This window comes from Vigna umbellata, chromosome 3, assembly GCF_029865625.1.
Source record: "Vigna umbellata cultivar VRB3 chromosome 3, Vumbellata_1.0, whole genome shotgun sequence".
Taxonomy (NCBI): domain Eukaryota; kingdom Viridiplantae; phylum Streptophyta; class Magnoliopsida; order Fabales; family Fabaceae; genus Vigna; species Vigna umbellata.
The window spans coordinates 56,164,157-56,188,609 of NC_142167.1; the positions used below are offsets into that span (position 1 = coordinate 56,164,157).

The 24,453-nt window shown below is 30.8% G+C and overlaps 2 protein-coding genes and 1 pseudogene across 3 annotated transcripts; 1 reads left to right on the top strand and 2 right to left on the bottom strand.

Moving 5' to 3' along the window:
* Nucleotides 1–1,832: 1,832 nt before the first annotated feature.
* Nucleotides 1,833–5,463, top strand: LOC124842527 (cysteine-rich receptor-like protein kinase 19). Of its 2 annotated transcripts, XM_088108183.1 has the most exons (7): nt 1,836–3,392; nt 3,690–3,827; nt 3,905–4,026; nt 4,120–4,330; nt 4,474–4,711; nt 4,803–4,956; nt 5,044–5,463. In XM_088108183.1, the coding sequence occupies exons 1-7, from the start codon at nt 1,874–1,876 to the stop codon at nt 5,374–5,376; spliced, it is 2,715 nt and encodes a 904-aa protein (XP_087964309.1). In that variant the 5' UTR covers nt 1,836–1,873; the 3' UTR covers nt 5,377–5,463. The 2 variants fall into 2 exon arrangements, with proteins under 2 accessions (XP_087964310.1, XP_087964309.1); XM_088108184.1 differs by lacking the exon at nt 5,044–5,463 and having other exon boundaries at nt 1,833–3,392; nt 4,820–4,958.
* A 7,579-nt stretch (nt 5,464–13,042) lies between these two features.
* On the bottom strand, nt 13,043–14,516 carry LOC148203052 (homoserine kinase pseudogene; annotated as a pseudogene).
* Nucleotides 14,517–16,527: 2,011 nt separating this feature from the next.
* On the bottom strand, nt 16,528–18,220 carry LOC148203053 (embryo-specific protein ATS3B-like). Its single transcript, XM_088108347.1, has 3 exons — nt 18,006–18,220; nt 17,781–17,894; nt 16,528–17,041 (listed from the first exon to the last, which is right to left on the bottom strand). The coding sequence occupies exons 1-3, from the start codon at nt 18,126–18,128 to the stop codon at nt 16,706–16,708; spliced, it is 573 nt and encodes a 190-aa protein (XP_087964473.1). The 5' UTR covers nt 18,129–18,220; the 3' UTR covers nt 16,528–16,705.
* Between the last annotated feature and the right edge of the window lie 6,233 nt (nt 18,221–24,453).

The following is a 24,453-nucleotide window of genomic DNA, read 5'->3' on the forward strand; positions in this document are numbered from 1 at the left end:
ACAACCCCACTTGTTCCTTTAGAATTTTGGAACTTTTTTATGGTATTTTATTTAAAAGACACCTTAAAAGGATTAAGAAAGAAATGTGTAAGAATTTAAGTGAGTCTAAGTTTTATATTAGATAGATATGAGAAAGTGAAATACTATATAAATAATTCATTGCTTTAAAGATTTTGGTTGAGAGTGGTATTAATTCCTTACATATGTGTACTCATGTCTAATTGGTGTTGTATATCTCTAATGAACTTTTTCCTTTTCAATAAATCTAACAATGGTCTCAAAGTCGATGGTTAGTCTTGGTGACCATCTGAACGAGTACAATGGTCCTACGAAAAGGTGTACTCGTGGTTAGAAATGTTTTCGTTGGAGGAGGAATGTAGCAATGTGGAAGAAACTCACTCTTGAGGGAAAGATTGTTGGGAATTCAACTCTGAGTCTAAGTTTAACATAGGGTAGAAATGAGAAAGTGGAGCACTGCATAACGATGAAGACCCATTAACTCATTATTTTAAAGTTTTAAATTGAAAGAAATGTCAATTTCTTATTTTGAATTCAGGTCTCATTAATATTGTATCTCCTAGTAAACCTTCTCTCTTGATAAACCTAATAAAAAATCCAAAAACAAACCATCATTCCCTTATCGCTCAGTTCAGAGGACAATTTTAATATATTGTTCTCATGCTCTTAAAAGTCTTTTAAAAATAAAATTGTGATAGAATTCTAAGTTTCAAAACAAATAATATTTTATATGCTATCTTAATAGATTTATGTCAGAATATTCATAATTTATAATTGAATAATATATCTTATGCATAAACTTAAAACCAAGTATATCTTATATTATTTTTATTTTATAAACTTTGGTACAGGTAAAAAAAACTCTATATATTAATATTATAGGAAGTACTTACTGAATTCTCTTATGCACTTCTAAACTCATATTTTACAATTTTTACTCTTACGTGAAAGTTGAAAATTATTTTACAAGTGGATCTAAGATACGTGTTTATCAACAACTGCAATGCAATGATTAATTAATAATGTTATCTTACCATACTTTAAAAAGTGTTAACATGGAATTTAAGAGTATGAGATTTTTGTTGAACAATAGTGTGCTTGATTTCGGTAATATAATACAAGTGGATTCAGGATTGCCATGCTTTTTATGTTGATTTTTCTCTCCAACACAAATAAGACACTCCAATATATTTAAGTAAATAACTATTGAATTAAAATGACGATAAATTTTTATCCAGAATGAGAATTTGGAATTTTTTCGTGTTTTGTATGACCTATAATGATAAATATTTTCCAAAAGACAATATAAACGTGTAAGAAAGTCTAACCCTTGTTGAGCTTGAGAAACTGGTAGGAGAACCAGAATAATAATTGATTGTGACATAAATAAAATGTAGTATATAGTTTTTATAAAAACAAAAATCTGTCTTATTTATTACATATCGTCCTAAATTTTCCAAAATTTATAGAAATTTTTTGTAGAGAAAATTAAAATCTTAAAAGCCATGGAAAAAATCGTATAAGAAGTCCACAATAATTAAGTGAGCTATCCCTTATTTTGCACCACAAGCTAAGCTTTCCAAGTTTTATTCACCTTATCAGTTGACCTATCTCCTGGTTGACTAATTATCATCCCTTTCATCTATTGAAGGATTAAAAGATATCGGTGGACATGAATAATGCTAATAAAACTTAACAAAAACACATGTTAGAAAAAAAATATATATATAAAAATACGACATGGATGTTTAAAATTAATGGATTATGGAATGTTTGATTATAAATAAAAAAATAGTTGCAGTAGTGACTTGCTTCATATGACAGTGCTCTGAACAAATTTTCTTACAAAGCATGCATGGCTTCATACAAGATTTTCATCTTCTTTATCCTTAACTTTCTCAACTTCGCAATCACCGAGCCACAACATTATGCTCCACTCTACCAATATTGTTCCAGTGAACAAACCACCGACAATACCTCTCTCCAACTTAATGTCAAAATCCTCCTTAATAACCTGTCTTCTTTGTCCTCTGGCCACACGCAATACCACACAAATTTCTCGTGTGCAAACCCCTCAGACTCTATCTATGGCTTGTTCATGTGTAGGGGTGACTCTTCACCTCATGACTGTCAAAAATGCGTTCAAGGTGCAAAAAACAAACTATCCTCAGATTGTTCTCTGTCCAAAGAATCTGTCACTTGGTACGAAGACTGCATGGTTCGCTATTCCACCAACTACTTCTTCTCCACCGTCGCCACAACCCAATGCAACACTGGCAAGGTGTTCTCAAACCCTGAAAGCTTCATGCAATTATATTTTCTGACCATGAACCAAACAGCGGATGCAGCAGCACGTGCTCCTATGGTTAACAACAATACCAAGATGTTTTCTACGAGGGAAGCACGCGTGTCTGATTCCCACAACCAGACCCTTTATTGTATGGCTCAATGCTCACCTGATCTATCACCCAATGATTGCAGAACCTGCCTCGGTGAAGCCATAAGGAATGTTCCAAACTCTCCACAATGTTCTGGGGTGAGACTTGGAGGGAAAGTTCTTTATCCCAGTTGTAACATTAGGTATGAATCTTATCCTTTTTATCTCGTTCCACCGACAAACCTTTCACCTGAGCTTGTTCCCGAAACAAAAACCTCTCATCATGCAGATTTAACGTTTTCAAAAGACCCTCTTTATCTCTCTCACAATTGCTCGAGTAACAAAACCCTCGCTTCCAATAACACTTCACAAATAAGCCTCACCACCCTCTTTTCTTACCTATCTTCCAACGCCACCAAAAGGAAATATTACGAAGCTGATGTGAACAGCACAGTTTATGGCCTCTTCATGTGCCGAGGTGACGTTCCCTATGACGTGTGTGAAAAATGCGTCCAAAACGCAACACATCGAATAGCATTAGAATGCAACTCCCTCCAAGAGGGTATAGTTTGGTTCAGCCAATGCATGGTTCGCTATTCCGACAGAAAATTTTTTAGAACAGTAAAGACAAGTCCTATGTTTTCGGAGCTGAATTTCACTCAAGGAAACGAGAAACAAAGTTCCTTCAGTGTTACATTAGCGAAGACGCTAGATAAGGTGGCAGTTATGGCAGGAGACAGTGATGAAAGATTTGGAAAATACTCAATGAAACTGAATGATCAACAAATCCTTTACACTCTTGCACAATGCACGCATGATTTGCCTACTGACGATTGCAAGGGTTGCTTGGGAATTTTGATAGGAACAGAAATTCCATGGCCTTTTTTGGAAAGCACAGCGGGAAGAGTTCTATATCCTAGTTGCAATATCAGATTTGAATTTTCACAGTTTTACTTCGACAAAGTTCCATCTGCAAGACCAGTTAATCTCGAATCAGGTTATAATAATATATTTTTCATGAAAATAAAAATAATGTTATATATATGTAGTAATTGTATAAAGCTTCTTCACAAAATCACTGAATTACTTGCAAAGATTATAATACTTTTGAATGACTGTGATGATGTTTTTATGATTGTGGTTCCATGTGTATAAAAATTATCATAAATAATACTTGTCTGGAATTTTCTACAATCTGATGCTCAAAAGCTAACGTGGACTAACCACAAACAACCATGTTAAGTCAACGTTATCAGTAGTCTATAATGGCATTTTTGTGACTTGTTTTATGCAGGAAATAAAAGAATCAATGTACGAAGAATTATATTGATTACTGTGCCCACAATTATTTTGATGACGCTCTTCTTCGTGGCTTTTTATTTTCAAAGGAGAAATACAAGAAAGAGCCATGCGACCATTCTCAAGGAAAATTGTACGTGCTGTAAAAGATTGCTTTCACTGATTCAAGAAGTATAACAACTTACTTAACAATTTGATCATATTTGCTAGTTGGTCATGAAACTGCCACTTTGGAGCCCTTACACTTCAATTTGACAGCAATTGAGTTAGCAACTAATAACTTTTCCAACGAAAACAAGATAGGTAAAGGTGGATTTGGAGAAGTTTATAAGGTAAAAGATCGATAATAATCTTTTCATTGGGTAAACATTTGGATATATTTAATGTTTTTAATTTACACGTACGTAAAAATGGTTATATTGTAGGGTATTCTTCCTAATGGACGTCGAATTGCGGTAAAAAGACTCTCAAAAAGTTCTAAACAAGGTGTTGCTGAGTTCAAGACCGAAGTATTATTAATTGCCAAACTTCAACATAGAAATTTAGTAGAATTCATTGGTTTTTGTCTTGAAGAAGAAGAAAAGATACTTATTTACGAATATGTGCCCAACAAGAGTCTTGATCACTTTTTATTTGGTTAGATACTTTCAACCTAAACTTTCCTAGTCAACATTTATATTCATCCTTACGTAATCTCTTTTGATCAAGTTGATTTAATTTCATCCATATATTACAAATTAAGTTTCATACTTACATATTTCATTTACACTATTTTGTAGATCCTCAACCACATAGATCATTAAGTTGGTGTGAAAGATATAAAATTATTGGAGGTATTGCACGAGGAATTGTTTATTTACATGAACACTCTCGACTTAAGATCATACATCGTGATCTTAAACCGAGTAATGTTCTACTTGATGAAAATATGACTCCAAAAATTTCAGATTTTGGCATTGCTAAAATTATTGAAATAAGTCAAGACCAAGAAAGCACAGATTTAATTGTTGGAACATGGTAAGTTGATAATGTTTATCTATCTTTGTCCTTTTGTTTTTATAAAAGATATACTTGAATAAATGTTAATTTGTGTAATTTTATTTTATAGTGGTTATATGTCTCCAGAATATGCAATGTTTGGACAATTTTCAGAAAAATCAGATGTTTTTAGTTTTGGAGTAATGGTTTTAGAGATTATTACGGGAAGAAAAAATATATATCCTCCTGAACCACATCATATAGCTGACGGCCTCCTAAGTTATGTAAGTATTGTAATTAAACAATTTATTTCTTGGTTTCAAACATAAATCCATGTAATTTTTTTAACATTTAGTTTGATATTTTTACAGGTTTGGAAACAATGGAGGGCTCAAACACCATTAAGAACCTTAAACTCAAATATTAGAGAAAACTATGCAGAAATTGAAGTTATAAAGTGTATTCAGATTGGTCTATTATGTGTTCAAGAAAGTCCTGATGTTAGACCAACAATGGTAACAATTGTTTCATATCTTGATGGTCATTTTAGTGAATTGCCAACTCCACAAAGACCAGCATTTTTCTTGCACGAAAGAATGGATTCCAAATCTATTGGGAGGAAATCTAGTTCTAGAAGATTTATGAATATTTCTAAGCCATTATCAATCAATGAAATGTCTACAAGTGAATGTTTTCCTCGTTAATGAACTAGTTGTCTTTATTGTATATGAGTATTTTTACTGAATGATATTGCCTTGTCATATATTTTCTAAGAATATCCTTTTTTCAAATACTTTTTTGTTTATTTTTATATCATAGTGCAATAAAAAGACAATTATATATGAGATAAAGAAATTCGAACATTTCAAACAAGTATAAATTTTTATTGAGGAGATGCCTCAAACAAAACAAACTAATGTTGTGTTCTCTTTGGGGAATATCATTTCACGAGCAATGGAAAGCATGGATTTTTGTGTTCCTTTTCAATTATTTAAGGAACTAATAGAAAAATTGTTTTCTATGATAACTTATTATGATAGGTGAAATTCACCTGTAATAGTAAGTTGAGCGATGATATTTTCGTAATGAAAGTAACATTTATTATGACAGGTAAAAGGGTACCTGTCATAATAAGTGGACGCAATGACAAACTTGAAATTGTGATAAAAACTTACTATATTTGTCCTAGTAAGTATTTATTACGATAGTTAGTTCATCACCTTTCATAATAGGTTGAGTTTAGTGGAAAAATTGAAATTATGTTTCAAAACCTGTCATGACATGTCTAGGAAGACTTGTCACAGTAATTCTTTATTATGATGTCATACATCTCAATCCCTAATTTTTTTAGTTCATTAACGCATCATCTTTTCTTCTCTACGTTCACGCATCCTTTCTTCTTCTCTTCACGGACATCCCACAAGTCATTGCCTCCACGCCATTTCACCCTCACTCACTATCATGTAGTTTCCCCCCTCACTCACTCCTACTCCCATTTCACTTCATTTCCATTCCCAAATTCTAATCACTATCACTTAAACGAACATATGCTCTTTTCTCTCTCAAGTTAGGGTTAAGATTTTCTCTAATCATGGCTTCGTCTTCCTTCGATCCTAGAAAGTTCGCAAAGACGTTGGAAGTGGCGGTGGCAATTGATAAGCTCTTGCTCTATCAAGGATTGAAGAAAGGGAAGAAGGAGTGAGGTTGCATCGTCAAAGAGCGCGTCAGCAAAATGCCTCCCTACGCCGCTAGAAAACAGAGCTCTATATACCTTAATGTCACTAGATAGTTACTTAGTAAGGTTCAGTTTTGATGAAATGAATGGATTTTTTTCTTGAAAGTTAAGGTTGATTGATTAATGAAGTTAATATGTATCTTGGATCGTTGCTGACAGAATTTTGTGGATTGATTGATTAAGCATATGTGGACTGATATTATGAAATGCATCTTTAGGATAAGAGTATGTGGAATTAGAATTAGAATAAGATGGGAAAACATGGTTTAGTTTGGTTTGTTCATCATTTTGGGTTTGGACTTGTGTCAGGCTAAAGTAGCTTACATTTTTTCTTTTCCCCGTTGTTTCGAAATTGGTTCGTTGGACAATGGTTCATTCATGGTGGGGCCAGTTTACTTGGGTGAGTTGCAATGCATTGCTTCGCATAGATCATGTTTGAATAAACTTCAAAATTAAAAAAAAAACGTGTAGGAGAAGAAATGATAAAATGGATTAAACTTATTTTGTATGTTGAAATCAACATATGCACACCTCTCGGGGAAATTAGATGAAAGATCTTGTGTGTGGGATAAGTTTAATTTAGTAACTTTCTTATCGTGATCTCTTCTCTAAATGTATATGTAGAAGCTTATCCAAATATGGTTTCATTCTTTTTCTTTCATCATCATTGAAATTTCTCGCTCTGCATCCTTTCGTAAGTTAATGATGTTAGTTGTTGGTGGATTTTGGATAAGGGGATATCATGATGAAGAAGTAGTTGCAAGAGCTTTATGATCTTGTTGCTCTCAAATACTATGGTTTAGGGACCCTCATTAACTTTCTAATAAGCTAATGAAAATTGTGTCCTATTAATAATGTATGATAGTTATGGACTATTTCGTACAATATCTATAATGCCTTTTTTCCCAGGTTATTACGTAGCATAAGATTGAATTGTTTTGTTGGTGAATAAGTCTTGACGATGGAGACTATAGATATAGCGCCCTTTGATTGGAAAAAAAATGTTTTTTGATGAATGTAGTAAGTTTTTGTATCACTTATGATATATGTGTTATAGGTGACCTCAATTGCTAAGATGAGTTTGGTGTGTGTAACCTCCATTGATGATTATCTTTTTTTTTCTTCTCAATTGATGAGATGAGTTATCGTTTCCATTAACTTTTTAGGAGCCAATGACCAGAACAATTATGCGACTATCATTTCTTAATCTTCTGTAGAAAGCTTGTTGTCTCAATGCCCACTATTGATCTTAATATTGGAATGGACTTATGGATGAACCAAAGACACGTTCATCGGTGTAGTGTTTGATGATAATATTTGGTATGTGTGTGTTCTTTCTAAACCTTCACTATAACATAATAGAAAAATTATCTTCCACCAATTTTGGTATGTGTGTGTTCTTTCTAAACCTTCTCTATAATTTCCAAAGCCTTAGCTTTATCTAAATAAATTGTAATCTAAAAGTACTTTCAAAATTGTGAAAGTTTATTCAATTTGATTTTCAAGAATATGAATTTTGAATTTTTTGAATATATTACATATGTGTATGTATATACTTGAATATGTTAAAACATTTACCTAGTGTAACAATTGTAAACATTGTATGTCGGTTTATGTATATACAATGTAATGTTAAAAATATTGTTGAACAATTTAATGTATGAATTGATTTGCTTGCACTGTTTAGTCTGGTGAATTTTTTGGGATTTGCAAGTAAATTGAATGGACAGGATGATAAAACAAAAAAAAAAATCTAGTTTTCTATAATGTAGTTTTCAAAATCTGTCATAATAAGTGGACATACTATGATAAATAATCGAAAATATATCATAAAAAGTTGAACAAACAATGACAGATAATTGAAAGTATGTCATTGTAAATTAGACCTTCTATAACAGGTAATCGAAAGTAAGTTATATATGATATATTTTTTGCAATGTCGTAGAAAGTACGAACTTTCTATGATGGGAAAAACTATTACGCAAGAACACCTGTCATAGAAAGATTATTTCACATGTCATAAAACGTCTTGTATAAACAAGTGAGGTTAGGGAACTTTTTATGATGGGCAAAACTATTACGCCAGAACACATGTCATAGAAAGATTATTTCAAATGATCAAACTACACATGATGTTCTAGGTGGTACAATCTATTAAGGAGGTGGTGTATGGCTTGGTTTCTAATGTTATTTGAGGTTGGCATCCTTTATTAATAAACAATATTAATAATAATAAATAATATTAATCATAATAACAATAAATAAAAATAATATTAATAATAATAACTTTTAAGGTAAACAAGTAATTTTATATTTTAATTTATTAAAATATTTTTTTATTATATCACATATATCAAATCTTTCATAAATTTCACCTTGAAACTTATCCTCTTTCATCTTCAAATATCTTAAAAGAAACACAAAATTATTTACCATCAAATTCATTCATTTACTCCCCTTAAATCTATCTTCACAAATAAATACACCCTAAGATATTAGATTAATTATAGGTGTTACACAAAAGAAGGGATAGACAAGAAAACATGATTGTTACATTTGTCCATCTTTCAAAATTTAGCAAAAGACATTTACAAGATTAACTTTGCAAAACAATAGTAATTAGTTTGATCGTTATGCAAATTAATTAGTAAATAAATGTGACAAACTTTGGAAAAAAAAGTCATATATCCCTCACAAAAAAGAATTTGTAATGTGTTAATATCAAACATTTGTGATCTCAATAACTCATAATTAAGAATGTGTCACACAAAAGTTGTTAGAAAATATATCAAATAGAAAGTTATCATCTTTATGATGAAATCCACAGTTCTCACAATAACTGTTAAAAAGAAATATCATTTAAACACATTCATTTCAAGTTGAAGCAGGCACAAACAAAAAAAATCCTACTTAATTTAAAACAAATACAAAAGGACAAGTTGACTCTCCAACTTTTTCATAGTCGAATTCTTTATTATATTAGCATTCATTTAATTTATAAACAAAGATTAAATTAGCAAGATAAACATCAATTTGTTTAAATTATTAATTATTCCAACATATAAAATTAAGACACTATTTAGACTTCATATGTTTCTACATATGTTTCAATATATACATGTAAAATCCTACTATCTCATTTTACTTGTGTAGTTAAGCAAATAAGTGTTTAAGTTTGAATTTCAACATTAATTAATTTATCTTAGCTTCTCACTATTTTAAATGAACGTAAGTGAAAACATATTTCACTAGTTATTCCAACATATATGAATGAAGTGCTAATTATACTCCATAAGATAAAAAAAATGTTCATGATACTTAAATCAAAGGTCAATAGTAAACTCTGACAAGAATTCTAATAAAGCAATTAAACAATCCTACAAATAATAATCAAGACTCAAGACTCAAAAAGAAGAAAAAAAAATATATTTCATTTTAATAAAAGAAAAGAATAACATGTTTATTGTATATAGTTTTTTAATTAACTATGAAATTACGAGAATCTTAATCAAAAAACTTTTCTATTTTAAGTGAAAGACTACTCTTGGAAGTTTCACATTGACTAGAGATAAGGTTAAATTATAATATATAAGTGGGGTGTAAACCTCATCTTACAAGCCGATTTTGTGAGGATGAGTTAGGCTTAAAAACCCCACTTTCTAGTATGGTATCAAAGCCATGATTGGAGCATATCCTCACGATATTTCTTGTTTCTTGGACATTTCTATTTCACCCGCTATACGGATCACCCAATTTCTACTCTTACGCACGAGATGTTTATACCTTGGCGAGTTAGGCTTAAAAATTCACTTTCTAATATGATATTAGAGCCATGGTTAGAGCCTATGCTAGTGAGTTTTATGTGGTCATTCTATTCTTCTATTTCACCCGCTATCGGGCTATTATCGGACCACCCATTTCTACTATCACGCACAATATGTCTATACCTCGGCGTGAAGCGGTGTGTTAGAAGTCTCACATCGACTAGAGATAAGGCCAAATTATAATATATATATATATATATATATATATATATATAAGTGGGGTGCAAACCTCATCTTACAATCCGGTTTTGTGGGGTTGAGTTAGGCTTGAAGCCCATTTCTTAATAACTACCGGAAACATAAAGAAAAGTCGTGATGGATAGATAGGTGATCAATGAATTCTCTGGCTTCTCTTTCTTAGTGTTCATTATTGTCCTCATTTTATAACAGTTATGGATGAACTTTGGTTGTTACATAAGTCGAATTTTATGCTTGTTTTGTGCATATATTCAAAAAGGACAAAGAGATTAAATTCAATTCATAAGATAAATCAACTTATTTCCAATGTTATCTTTAAGGTTATCTCATTTAAAAATGTTCCTTAAATCTCGTACATAATAACACTTTAATCAATAAATTTTATCTCAGAAAATTTACTCAACATTTCTAAATGGATCCTCAAAACCTTAAAACAATGTCGTCTTGGATTCCTAATAATATTTTTTTAAGTGTGAGTCTCTTTCACATTGATATTGACATTTTTACTTATCATTGTTTATCTTAACATTGTTACAAAGATAAACTTAACTATAATACCAATATTGAGTTTATGAAGGGGACACATCAAAAAATTCAACAACAATGAATTATAATATAAAAAATTATGACATCATCTTCTTCTGTCAAAAACCTTAATTAAAACAATACATTTGTAAATTTTATTTTTTAATGTTGTTCAATTTTCTTATTTCTATTTAATTTTTTATTACAACTCACATGAATTCTTAACATAAAAACACAATAAAAATAAATATAATTCTCCATGCAAAATTTTAATTCAAATGAAAAATATTTTTAAGTTAACTAATTTGTGAAAATAATTTATGGATAAGAATGACTAAAGATGACCATGGTAGGACGATACATTTTACATGTTTTGTTTTATCGGATTTGTTTGTCAATTCAACGAGTCATAAACGAGATAGAACGAACTAGATATTCACTTTTTCAAATTAAAAGTTAAATGAATTTTTCTTTTCTATTATATTATTTAAGTGAGAGAAATATTTATTTAATTCAAATACGTATAAATTAAGTTTTAATTATTAATTATAATTGAAGTAATAATTTTTTAACTTATCTAGTTAGAAATTTTAATTAATCAGTTAAAATTTACATAATTAAAATTTTTTAATATATATATATATATATATATATATATATATATATTGTATATATTAAAATAAAAAACAAAATTTTAAAAACAAAAACCAGGGAGCTTGTCCTATCTGGTTTTCTCTGGAATAATAATTGACCATACAAAAATAAACATTAATTTTTTTCCACTTCTGAATAGTGATTTTCTTAATATACTTATTTTATCATTTTAGTTCATAAATTTTTATTATTTTAATATGCTATAGCATTTGACTATTTGATGACATAATAGAGAGAATTATATCATTATATATATATATATATATATATATATATATATATATATATATATATATATATATATATATATATATATATATTGGGTTAAATATGTTTAGTTTCTAAATTATCAAACGATTTTGGATTTTGTCCCTCTTTGAAAGATTTGTTCATTTTCATCCTCTTAGTTTTCAAACTCTTATTTTTAGTGCTTAAAATTGAACGACGTTAAGCTTTTTTGACGTGGCAAACGACGAGTCACGTGTTATGCCTACTTCCCTCATTATTGTGTATCACGTTGTTTTTCTTCTTCTTTTTATCCTCCTAGGACTCGACCTTCACCTCCTTCATCTTCACCTCCAGTTCCGCTCCTCTACCGGCGACACCTTCTCTACATATGTTGTTGGAAGAAGAAGAGAACACGCGAGTAGAAAGACAAAAAGGTTCTCAAGTAGTGAGTAGAAAAAGAAAACAGAAGCAACGAAAACCTAAACCTGCCTTTGAGCTCCCCATAGCACTGACCTGATTTAGTTCTTTCAAAGTTATTCATCTATTTAAATTGTCGCCACCCAGATGCAGCTCCCAGCTTGGTTTATGTTTTTTATTCAGACACACCAGATGGCTGTTTTTCCTTTGTCAAATACACTTGATGAGTCCGCACTACTAGTGTCCCGGGGAAGTCAAAGAAATCCAATTTTTGAAATCTTCAGGATTCTGGTAAGCATATTAAGTTGTGTAAGAATTCATTCAGCACCACTGGCTACAAATAAAAAAAGCTGAGATAGATTATATGGAGTTTCAGTCATAGATGCATTTAAAAAGGATACGCAATTCAAAACCTGAACAAAATTCTAAACTCAAGATTTAATCAGAATATCACAACAATTTCAAGAAGCTTAGAACATAAACTGTGGGATTGGGAACAAAATGCGAGTGGACTTGTCTTGACAAAATGAATGATGTATATGAATGTTCAGAGGCAAAATAGATCAACAATAATCTGATCTGAAAAGGGTCTTCATTTTATATAATACCATTCAAGTTTCTGATGCGAAGGAGAAAAGTGGGGAGTTGAGACATGACAAGAACATGACAACAATTTTTTCTTTGACAAAGAGAGTCAGTAGAGTGATTCTTCAGAACAGAACAATTTATGCAAGAGATTAGTCCAAAAACGTAAAAGGATGTGAGAAGCATTATGGTAAAATGGTGGTGTTAGAGAGTAACAGAAGCAATGATGAAAAATGAATGTGAAATAAGAAATGTTATTGGGATGATCGAGCGCCAGCCTTCAACACCAACGCCAGCCTTCAACACCGACGCCACCAGAGCGCCAGCCTGGCTACAATTCCAAATGTGGTGTGCCATCCCAATCTCGCCGGGAAGCGTTGCGCGCATCTTCTTAGTCGGGGCTTCGAAATCTGAACTCACCAGCACGAAATACAGCTCCTTCTCCGCAGGAAACTTTAGCTTTATCAACTACAGCGGCTCATAGCTCTGAATCAGCACGAAACCCCCATGATCAATGGGGTCACGTTGTCTGCGTGATACCCCGAAACCTTCTCTTCCAATTTCAACGACGCCACAACAAGATCCTCCATGCTCAATCTCTTCCCAAACATCTCGTTCACCACCACGGCCGCAGCGGCGGCGTTGGCGGGGCTCCATCCCATACTGCTTTCCAAAGGCAGGTCCTTCTGCAGGGAGAGCGAGAGGACGACGGATCGAATGGAGAGCATTTTCATGACTTCGATGGCGGCGATGCCAGCGCAGTTCCATAGAGGGTTTTTGTTAAGCTTGTCGGGAGCGTGGCCGGTGATGTCGGAGATGCGTATCTCGCCCGGGTGAAAATTGACTGGATTGACGGGTTCTCAGCAGTAGCGGCAACCTTTGGGTAACGTTAAAGAAAGATTGACTGGATTGACACGTTTCAGAAAAAAGAAAAGTGATGTGGCTTATCGTTTGACACATCAAAGAAAACTTAACACCATTCAATTTTAAGGACTAAAAATAATAGTTTCAAAACTAAGAGGATGAAAATGAACAAACCTTTCGAAAAGGGACGAAACCCAAAATCGTTTTATATTTTAGGGACTAAAAATATATTTAATCCTGTATATATTATACTAATTAATCGAATAAATAATTGAATTGACATAGGTTAAAGGAAGTAAAATGTTGGAGAGAAATATACCATGATAGATATAATCGAAACAATGGATTGAAAGAAAGTATTGTCAAGAGATCAAGCAAAGTTTGATTGAGACAGAAAGACATCAATAAAAGAACTATGGAAACAATGCTTGAAAATGAATCAAGAAAAACGTCATTCATAATAATTACTAAGAAAAGTGAAAAGAATTGGTAAACCTTGTACAACATGGATATTTTAGATAGTTTCTTCGTTTATGTAATTTTGCTTTTATACTATTTGCAGTGTAATTGTCAGAAGAACAGAAGAAAATATGAAAGGTAGTTCAAATGTAAATTAAGGATGATAAATTGTGGTACAATTTCAAACATTTTGATAATGCCGTCAATAAGGAGAAATGACTAATTTAGTGTTGTTGGTTGTAACTTGATCACCATTTTTGTTAATTTCTTTTATCAGTTCTTATTTTATTCTTGATAATTTACTTTATTGTAATTTACTTTCCTGCAAAATTTTCATCTTCATTCTCTTCTTCATCTATTATCTTCTCCATTTTATTTTTTTTATTTATCCACCGTTTTATCTCTAAATTCAAAAATACCAAAACCATAACCATCAAAGATAAATACATGAATTCTTAATTAAAGTATATATCAAGAGAGAATTTAATTATTTAAATATATTTGTGACATTAATTTATAATAAATTGTTTATCAATTTTGTTTTAATAATGAATTCATAAAGCTAACACATTCATATTAAAAAAAACATATTTGCTAGTTCAATGCAAAATAATTCATAACGAATTGATTTGATTCATTTATTAATATTTCGAATTGTATGGAATCAAAATCCTTAAAAAAAACACTAATTTGATGTTTTATACGTTGTATCATCATTTAAAATAGAAGACTTTAACTATAAGATTAAAATAATAAAAAATTTAAGGAGCCGAAATAAAAAAAAAATAACTCTTAACATGTTTAAACCTAACTCGTTTATTATTTCTAAACCTAACTCATTTATGATTTTGTGTTTTCTTTACCCACTTTTATGCCACTACTTCACTATTTTTGCGCATGATCTTATGTCAATTAAAATTTATTAAAATTCTAAATTTACGAGTCTTAGATCTTCATTTAATACCATGAGTTTCATAAATTATTTAATGAGTTATTTTATAAAACTCAACGTTTGTTAAGAGATAGGGATCTAGTGCATATTTATTATTGTCAACTTATAAAATAAAACATATTTAATAAATTTATTATCTTTTAAGAGGAATATTTTAAAACGGAAATTTTTAGGGGTACATTCATGAAATTATACTAAATCACACATACACCTCTAGTTTTAAAATATACACTTACTTTTCTTATATTTTTAATAAAATAACACTAACAATTGCTAGTTTTAAACAAACACATCTACGTTTCTTATCTTTATAATAAGGAGCACTTGGCTCCCTTATTCTTTTAAGTGACATCCGCTTCCTTTTTATTTTAAAATATCATATTAACTAAAATTAAAAATTAAAGTTTTAAAATATAAAAGTTAAATAACCTTTTATAAACAAAATTAGAATGATTTAAATATAGGTGAATTACCTTCATCTTTGTTAATGTCTTAAATGAATTTCACACATAATGGTTGTGATCTATATAGTAGGGAACTCAAGTTCGACTCTCATCTTCATGTGCTAAAATTCATCAAACCAATCATAGTTGAAGCATTACAGGTAGGATCAATATTTGAGCAACTAGGTTGGCTAAAACATTGTAGAAAAAAAAAACATCAACCTCTAAATTTGCTAGATTAAAGTTTGTTAGGAATATAAATGAGTTAACACAAAAAAAGAAAAACTTGTAAACATTTAGGAGTGTTAAATTAGAATTTAATGTCATAATTTCTTATATGGTTTGCTTTACTTCATTAACCATAAACATCACTCTTAACAAAATGTTAGTCATTCAAACCAACAAGGGTATATATTCTCATAAACAACATTAATAAAAGAGTGCATACATCATTATAATAATGAAACACATTACAAAAATTACGCATATTAAGTTCTTGACTGATACAACCACAATTAAAAATGAAAAAACGGATCAATTTAACTTATCAAGAATGATTTTTTTAAAATGTTAAAACACAATATAGATGTTAATATGCTAACGAACCGTTATAAATTTTGAAGTGAAGGATTGAGTCATGAACTAGGTTAGAATTGATTAAATTATAAACAAAAGTATAATGATTAAATACTCCTAATAAAAAAATAACTTTCATATTTTAAAACTTTAACTTTTACTTTTTATAAATGAGTGTCAATCTGTGACATACACAGAGAAAGTAGGTATCATCTATTAGAAACACACACAAAAAATGTAAAAAACTAATCTAAAAGTAAAAAACATATGGAAATCATATTATTAAAAACAAAAGAAATCCTTAAAATTAAAGAAAGTGTGAATTTCATTTATCATAGAAAGGCATACGAAATTCTTCTTGGAGAAAAATGCATTAGATAAACCAGCATTTCCGCTTCCACAAAACTATACCATAAATTCAACATAACTCCCATAAAGCATAAAAACAAAGTCACATAGTAACTGACTTTGGCCAAGGGTCTTACAAATCTCATCTCATAATGTTTCTACTACTTTCTGCTGCTATAGAGTGCACTACTACTTATGGTGTATTAGATAAAGTCCATAACAGTATTAAAGCAGAAGGCTAAGAAAAAAGCCTAGAAGCAAACTCATGTGCCATTTCTGAGGTGATAGTTGGAATGAAGAAGAAGGAGGAGAAGGAGTTTGGCACAGATTGTAGCCATACCATGTGTCATTGGGAATGGAGGTGTCGAAAGTAAAAGTAACAGGCTCTGAGTCATAGCCAAAGATTTTCACACTCTCAGGCTTCCAACCTTGCTCTGCACCTGATCTATAGAGATACACAAAGCAGATGGGAGATGCACATGCACCATCTATTTGAAATGAGTCTGAAGAACATTGTTCAAATGTCTTTGCAAGTGGATCATCTAGTCTTGGTACATACACCTGGTAAATCATGTTCAAAGTAAACAAATCACATTAAAAGCTTCCAAGTTGCTGCAGAGCCTTTCTTATTCACTTTGAATGTGCAACTTTCAATCATGGGTTAAAACTTATCCAGCTATTTATTTCATAATGGATAGAAATATGGAATTTGTGAGGGATAAAATATCATTAGTTTTTCACCTACAAAACTGGCCTATTTGTTGACAAAACCCAGTTACAATAAAAGCATATCTGAATATTTTTTTCATAACAACAAAAGTTAATAACTTTTTATTAGAAATGAGCATGCATCTAGTGCTCTGTTAGTTAGCATTTAGCAAGGTTGCTCCAAAAACAAAAACAAAAACCAAAACCTTTTCAGATGTAACGATAAGGGATAGAAAAGTACTAATTTGCCCACTTTATTTAGAAGAAGAAAAACAATTTCTGTCAAACTACAGAAAAAAAAAAAGTCACAACTACAAAACAATAAACAAATCTGGCTCCACCAATATAAAATGTGGATAAACAATATTTGGAACCATAGAGTAACAGTGTGAACTCCTGAAAGGAATATCCATGACCTTTTATTCTGGAGTTCAACATCAATTCAGGGTTTGCTATAACTCTTCTAGAAAAACATATTCATCAATATTTCCTTCAAAAAATAGGTCTTAAACCCCTTCTTTAAACACACACCACAATAAATAAACAAATAAATCTTGAAAATTGAAAATCATTGAAGGAAAAAAGGCAAAACCTGGTTTCCTTTCCCATCTCCAAACGCAATACTGATCTTATCCGTTGTGAACTTGGGCGATGAACAACTCGTGCTTATAAGCACCAAGTAAGAGCAGTTCGATGCAGTTTTCATCTATTGAACAGACAATAATAAAAGCATTTTTTAGTTTTCATTTTCTGCATAATTAAACTCTAAAAATGAAATACAAAAAAGGGTCTTCTTAAAAAATCAAGATTAAACTACCTGAATATACCCAACAGAGAAGGATTCAGCTGCATGAAGTTTCACAGAAACAGCTTCCGACTCTGAAACTGATAGGCTCACTGCAGAGGCAAAGCATAACAAGAAAAGAACAAACTTGATCATTTTTTTTCTAAGAAACTGAAAACCCCAAAATTTTGTGAGGTTCTGCACAAAAATGGTCAAAGTTCAGCGTCTCTTTGTTTTGCTTTGGAATCTATGGGTACGATATTTATATACATCACGGCACCACATAAACGGCAGGGGTAAAGCGTCGTTTATAGGGGAAGGGTGAATGCGACTTTTCACCCCTTGAATTTTTCCTTGTCCATGTCGTTCCATGTTTTATATCATCACGTCACCACATAAACGGCAGGGGGTAAAGCGTCGTTTAATGAGAAGGGTAAATACGACTTTTCATCCCTTGAGTTTTCCTTGTCCATGTCGTTCCATGTTCCATGTTTTTATTTTTTACTGTTATATCCTTTCCGTGCTTTGCACGAGTTTGAATTTTAAAATAGATGCATGAGCATGGCAACGAGGTAACACTAAAAACAATATGGGACCAGGAAATTGTGAATTAAAACGAAAACGTGTCAGTTTAGTTTCTCTTCCATTTTCTTATTATTTGTTCATGATAATAGTAATAATAAATTTCAACAAACATAACACTATTAAAAAGTGAAAACTTGCAATCTCTTCTTCAATCTACCAACTAACTAAACTAACACAACCTCTTTCAGAAAAATATCATTATCTAATTTGATAATTACTTATTATATGTAAATATTAAAATAGAATATTGAACTCTAGACAGAGTTGATATTTAATCATGTTAATACATTTTTTATCTCCTATGATCACTTATGCATCCCATTATACTATTTCTATCATAACATTTACTAGTGTATATTTGCATCTTCTGTTGAGATAACTTTCTTGTTTATAGTTTGTGGAAATAAAGAGGAAAAATATATATGTCAAACATCTTACATGGTAAAACTAATTTTAAATAATAAGTGATGTTATTAATTAATAGCAAAATATAGTTTACTTAAACTAAATATTAATAATTTAATTAATGAAGATGTAAATAAACTAAGAATAAAGTAACATTAACTGTACTATTAATCAGTGTTAATGATCATTTTCTAAAATTCCTTTTAGGTGATACGAATTTTAAAATGGAAAATACAAAAAGAAACAGAATAAAACTCATACAAGTTTTATATTTCGCCGATTTGAAGTAAACTAACATCTGAAAAAGTAAAATGAGATTTGTACTCTAGAGTCTAATATTAGTATAAATAAAAAAATCGAGTTATAATAATGATTAAATATAAATGTGATTTTTATTCTGTATATAATATATATGTATATAAATAAGAATCAAGAGTGAAAATAAAAGTCAAATATCTAGTACTATGTTTCCAATAAAAGTTAACTAATTGCAAATCTGAAATTTAAAACAATTTATGCAATTAGGTCCACCAAATAAATGAGATGATGACATCGACATGAAGAAAATCTAACTTATAGAAGGAGCAGTTGCTTTACAACGATACAATAAAGAGATACATCCAAGTTTAAGGATCAAGAGAAAGAAATATCACTCATCACAAATATCATATATTTCTTTGTCAAATTATATAATGTCTTTAAAGAATTTAAATATGTTCAATATATATATATATATATATATATATATATATATATATATATATATATATATATATATATATATATATATATATATATATATATATATATAAATTTTCCATGAATTATTAATAATTAAAATTAATTTATAATATATAAATTGATACAAATCTCATTTTTATAAAATTAAATTAGATTTAATATCCACAAATATATAATTTTTTAAATAAGTTTATCTAAAATATATACTTATATTTTTATTTAAGTTTTGTGTTAAGTTTTAATATATGTGCAAATATAGTTAAAAAAAAAATATGCGTATAATGTAAGAATTTGATTTTATGTAAGAAGGTAAAGTTTAAAGTTTATGAAGAATGATAATTGTATTTTTTGGTTAAATTTTATAAATAAACATTTTTTATTTCTTCCTAAAAATATGTATGGAATTATATTAAAATCATTTTAAATCTCTTTAACTTCTTTCTACTTTCTTTCTAGAAATTTAAAATGCAAGAAATTTCAAAATGGTTACCTTACTCTTTCTCTTTCAAGTGGATAACTAAAAGCAACTCTAACCTAGTTAAAGAGAACTTTGATTAAAGTTTGGTTTTTTTTGGGACCAATATAATTGTCTCTTAAATATCCTCAATTTATTTCTTTCCCATAGTTAGGTTGCTTGAAAAATAGGACATTTTTCAAGTAGAAGAATTTAACATATATTTTTAATTAGGTCAAGCCACTTTGTGAATTTTAACGAAATTAAGTGTGTTTAAAACTTAAATGTTAGGTAGTTATTTTTGAAAATTGTTTTGACATTAATTGAATGAGAAAATTTAAACAATTCAATAATGGACCATTGGAAAACAATTAAAAGAGTTACGAGATATTTAAAGAAAACAAACAATTTTATGTTCACATATTAAGAGGTCATATTACTTAGAGATTATTAGATATTCTGATTCAGAATTTGTGATTCAGAATTTGCAGGATGTCAAGATAGTTTGAGATTCACTTCAGATTACATTTTCATGTTAGTTGATGATGTGATTTCTTGACGCGGTATCAAGCAAATCCTTACGAGTTCATCCATTATAGTTGTAGAATTGGTAGCATACCATGAGGCATAAAATCATGGAACATGGTTGATAAATTTTGTCAAAGGGCTACAAATTGTGAAAGGAATTGAAAGACCACTTAAGTTATATTGTGACAACAAATCAACTGTATTATATTCTAACAACAATAGGAGCTCGACCAAGTTGAAGCACATTGACATCAAGCTCCTAGTTGTTAAGGAAAGTGTACAAAGTGAAAGAAGTTTCATACAACACTTAGGGACAAACTCAATGATAGCATACCCTCTTACTAAGGAACTTTCACTCAAGGTCTTTCTTAAGCATGTTGCTCATATGGATGTTTTACAATTCAAGCAATCTTTGGTTTATGAAAGTGATGACATTTTTCTAACAATCATTTTCTAGCAAATGTAATGGTGTATAATAGTATCAACAAGTGTCGTATCCACAAAGATTTAGCAAGTATATTGGTAGTTAGCTTTTGGGTTTTTTGAATTTTGATAAAGTGTACATGTAAATATAAGTAGTAGTATATGTTATATAGATTAAGTGGAGTTGAGACTATAATTGGATTTCATATCATCTTTTTTTACTATATCATAATTATCTTGTCTATTTAATACGCAAATCATTCAATATTCTGGATGTACTCTTACTTATAGATCTAGGTTCATTCCTCTACCTAGATAGAATCAATCATTGCTTTACTACGTAGGAATTTCCCACCCAACACACCCTCTAGATCTCTTGGGAGCCTCTAGCGAGAGTGTGATGATTTGATTGGACCGGACCATATTTTTAGACCAGTTTTCCAATTCAATCCAAACTAATGAAATAAGATGAGTGATCAAGTCATCTAACCAATAAATACAAATCAAATCGCAACCTATTAAATGAAAGCATATATAAATACCCAAGAAGTAGGAGTATAGAGAATTATAATTGATTACATTTAACCTCCACATGAGAGAGTTCAACTACCAATAGAATATTGCAATACAATTCCAACAACATCTACATATAAGATTTACAATAAAAGCATCTCTCTCTAACCTCATACATATTTCTACTGTACTACTACACATTTAATCATTCACTCAATGTCTCCCCCCCCCCTCCATCCCACACATACACATGCACACACACGCACCACTACTACAAAAAAGTGCGACGCCATGCTGCTGGACTGGATTCATCTCACTGTTAACTTCTCCCTTGCATAATCCCTCCAGGACTTTCCACTATTCCTTTTAAATAAACAGTTTGTATTAAATAAACAATTAGAGCCCCATGAGAGAGATGTTGAACTTTCTTCAATATATATCCTGAAACTAGGGATGACAATGAGTTGGGTCGAACACAGATAGTGCCTACTTGCAACCCCAACCCGAAAAAAAAATTCATCCGCTACTCGCACGGATATCCACTTAAAAAATACTTGCGGATACCCGCAAATATTTAAAAAATATATTTTTATAAATTATTAAAATAAAATTTAAATAAAATTACAAAAAATATATAAAATATAATAAAAATGAAATTAAATATAAATTAAAATTTAATTTTAATTAAATTTAACCTTATAAAATATAAGTTAGTGTTAATTTTAATTAAATTTAACTTCATAAAATATAAATTAAATTTTTATTTTTATTTTTTGCGGGTACCAGATATCCGCGGGTACGAATAGTATAATACCCACATCCAACCTGTTTATAAGCGGATATTAAGATACCCGCAATCCACGGGTACCAACTATTCGTCGTAGATTTTATCCGTGGATATCCGCGGGCGCAAATTTTTCGGATTTTTTTTTGTCATGACTATCTTGAACTATACAAAATTAGAGAAAAATACAATAGTTTTAACTTCGTCACAATACTCCTGACAATTAATTATCAAGAATAACATTTTAAGCCAAACAAACTTTTTATAGTAGTAAGTAATGTTATAAATCACCAAAACTCATCTAAAAGAGTAAGCCAAAGAAAATACTAAACACCTCAACATCATTACTTGAATATAAATAAATATCTGATTGAATCCTAAGACGATCCGCTCTGTTACCAATTTGCTCAACACTCTATCACATAAAATATCAAAATTAACATAATTGCAAATACATAAAAAGTACAACACATAACAGTTGTAATTAAAAGTGAAAGAAACTACACCCATCTTTGGCACAATATAACGAGAACAAAAGGCTGATAGTATTAAAATGAGGCTTACTAGTAATTTTCTATAAATTAGCATTAAATTTTATTTCTTTTCAATCATATAAATGCACTAATAAAATGAATTAGACTTTTACTCCCTCTATGAGCTTTTAACTTCAGCAATTTGGAATATCAATTTTCAAAATTTAAAACTAGCTAATATTTGCTTAAAGCAAACCTCTTCACCAAAGACATATATAACTAGAGATGTTTTACCATCATGGTGCCCTTCTGTAATGATTGAAGTTATCTTCCAATCCAATATTAAAAGTGTTAGACTTAAGGACAAAAACGGAAAAACCCCAAAGTAAATATCTACTGACTTTAAAACGAGTGCACCACGTAATCAAGAGAGAGAAAATGAGAAATGTATGTTTCTAGAGAGAAGGCAGAGCGTAGAGCTCTGCTAGGGTTTCCACCTCCACCACAGATGATCAGAACCTCTGTACACCGGAGCAAAATGCAGAGATCAACAACAAGGCACTTACAAAGATACTCACAGGTACTGTATTACTTCTCAGAATTTTCATTAAACGTAAAAGTATGATTTAAAGCATTTTATACTCATAAACTGAACTGTCTGTAACTGAAAAACTTAAAAGGTTTAATGTCTCAATAGGTCCTTATTTTCACCCAGAATTTCAAATAGGTCCCTTTATTTTTCGGCATCTCAATTGAGTCCTTATTTTTGTAAAATTGAATCAAATAGGACCTTTCTGTCAAATTGAAATGACGTCGTTAAGAAGGATATACTGGCAGTGTAGTTTTTTATTACGTGGCATTAAAAACGTGATTGAATTATATTTTTTTAATTTTTCAATTAAAAGATAAAGCATACAGAGTGGAAACTGATGTTTAAGTAAGGGCAAAGTTGGAAATTAAACCTAAAATTAAGTGTTGAAAGCCTCATTCTCATTTACATTGTGAAATTCAACAGTCCAACAACACATCCATGAACATAAAATTAAAAAAGAAAAAAATTTTATGGAGAAAAAACATTTCAGCCAATAACATGCTACCACATCACCACTTTGACACATCATCATCTTCTCTAACAATCTGAAACCCTAATTCCCAAACCAAACCCTAGGGCACCGTCAGCCACCGCCGCACCACCAGCAACCACCTTGCCGCCGCACCATCGCATCAGGCCAACACCCATCTTCCACGCGCAAGCATCTTGATCGTCTTCATCACGCCATCAACGACGGTGTTTCCATTCGAAGCCACCATGCACACGCTGCCGCAAGGCCACCAACTATCAAAGTATCTTCTCCCTCAAGCGTCAGCTATGCCGCACCACAACCATCAATCCCATGTGCCGCCACGAAAGACCACCATCGCACCGCCACCTTCTCCTTCGTCCTCACCATCTTCCTCGCGTCGCTGCAGTTCGCACCATCACAAAGCCTCACGCTGCGATTAATGTCGTCATCGCAGATCGCGTTTCTTCCACATAACAATCCCAAATCGTCGTTGAACCTCCACTGCAAGCCT

Coding starts and splice junctions, on each gene's coding strand:
- LOC148203053 (XM_088108347.1), bottom strand. CDS start 18,128: ATGATCAAGTTTGTTCTTTTCTTGTTATGCTTTGCCTCTGCAGTGAGC. Junction 17,895..18,005: donor TCTCTGTTGGGTATATTCAG/GTAGTTTAATCT, acceptor TCTGTTCAATAG/ATGAAAACTGCATCGAACTG. Junction 17,042..17,780: donor GAGATGGGAAAGGAAACCAG/GTTTTGCCTTTT, acceptor ATGATTTACCAG/GTGTATGTACCAAGACTAGA.
- LOC124842527 (XM_088108183.1), top strand. CDS start 1,874: ATGGCTTCATACAAGATTTTCATCTTCTTTATCCTTAACTTTCTCAAC. Junction 3,828..3,904: donor GACCATTCTCAAGGAAAATT/GTACGTGCTGTA, acceptor CATATTTGCTAG/TTGGTCATGAAACTGCCACT. Junction 4,027..4,119: donor GATTTGGAGAAGTTTATAAG/GTAAAAGATCGA, acceptor GTTATATTGTAG/GGTATTCTTCCTAATGGACG.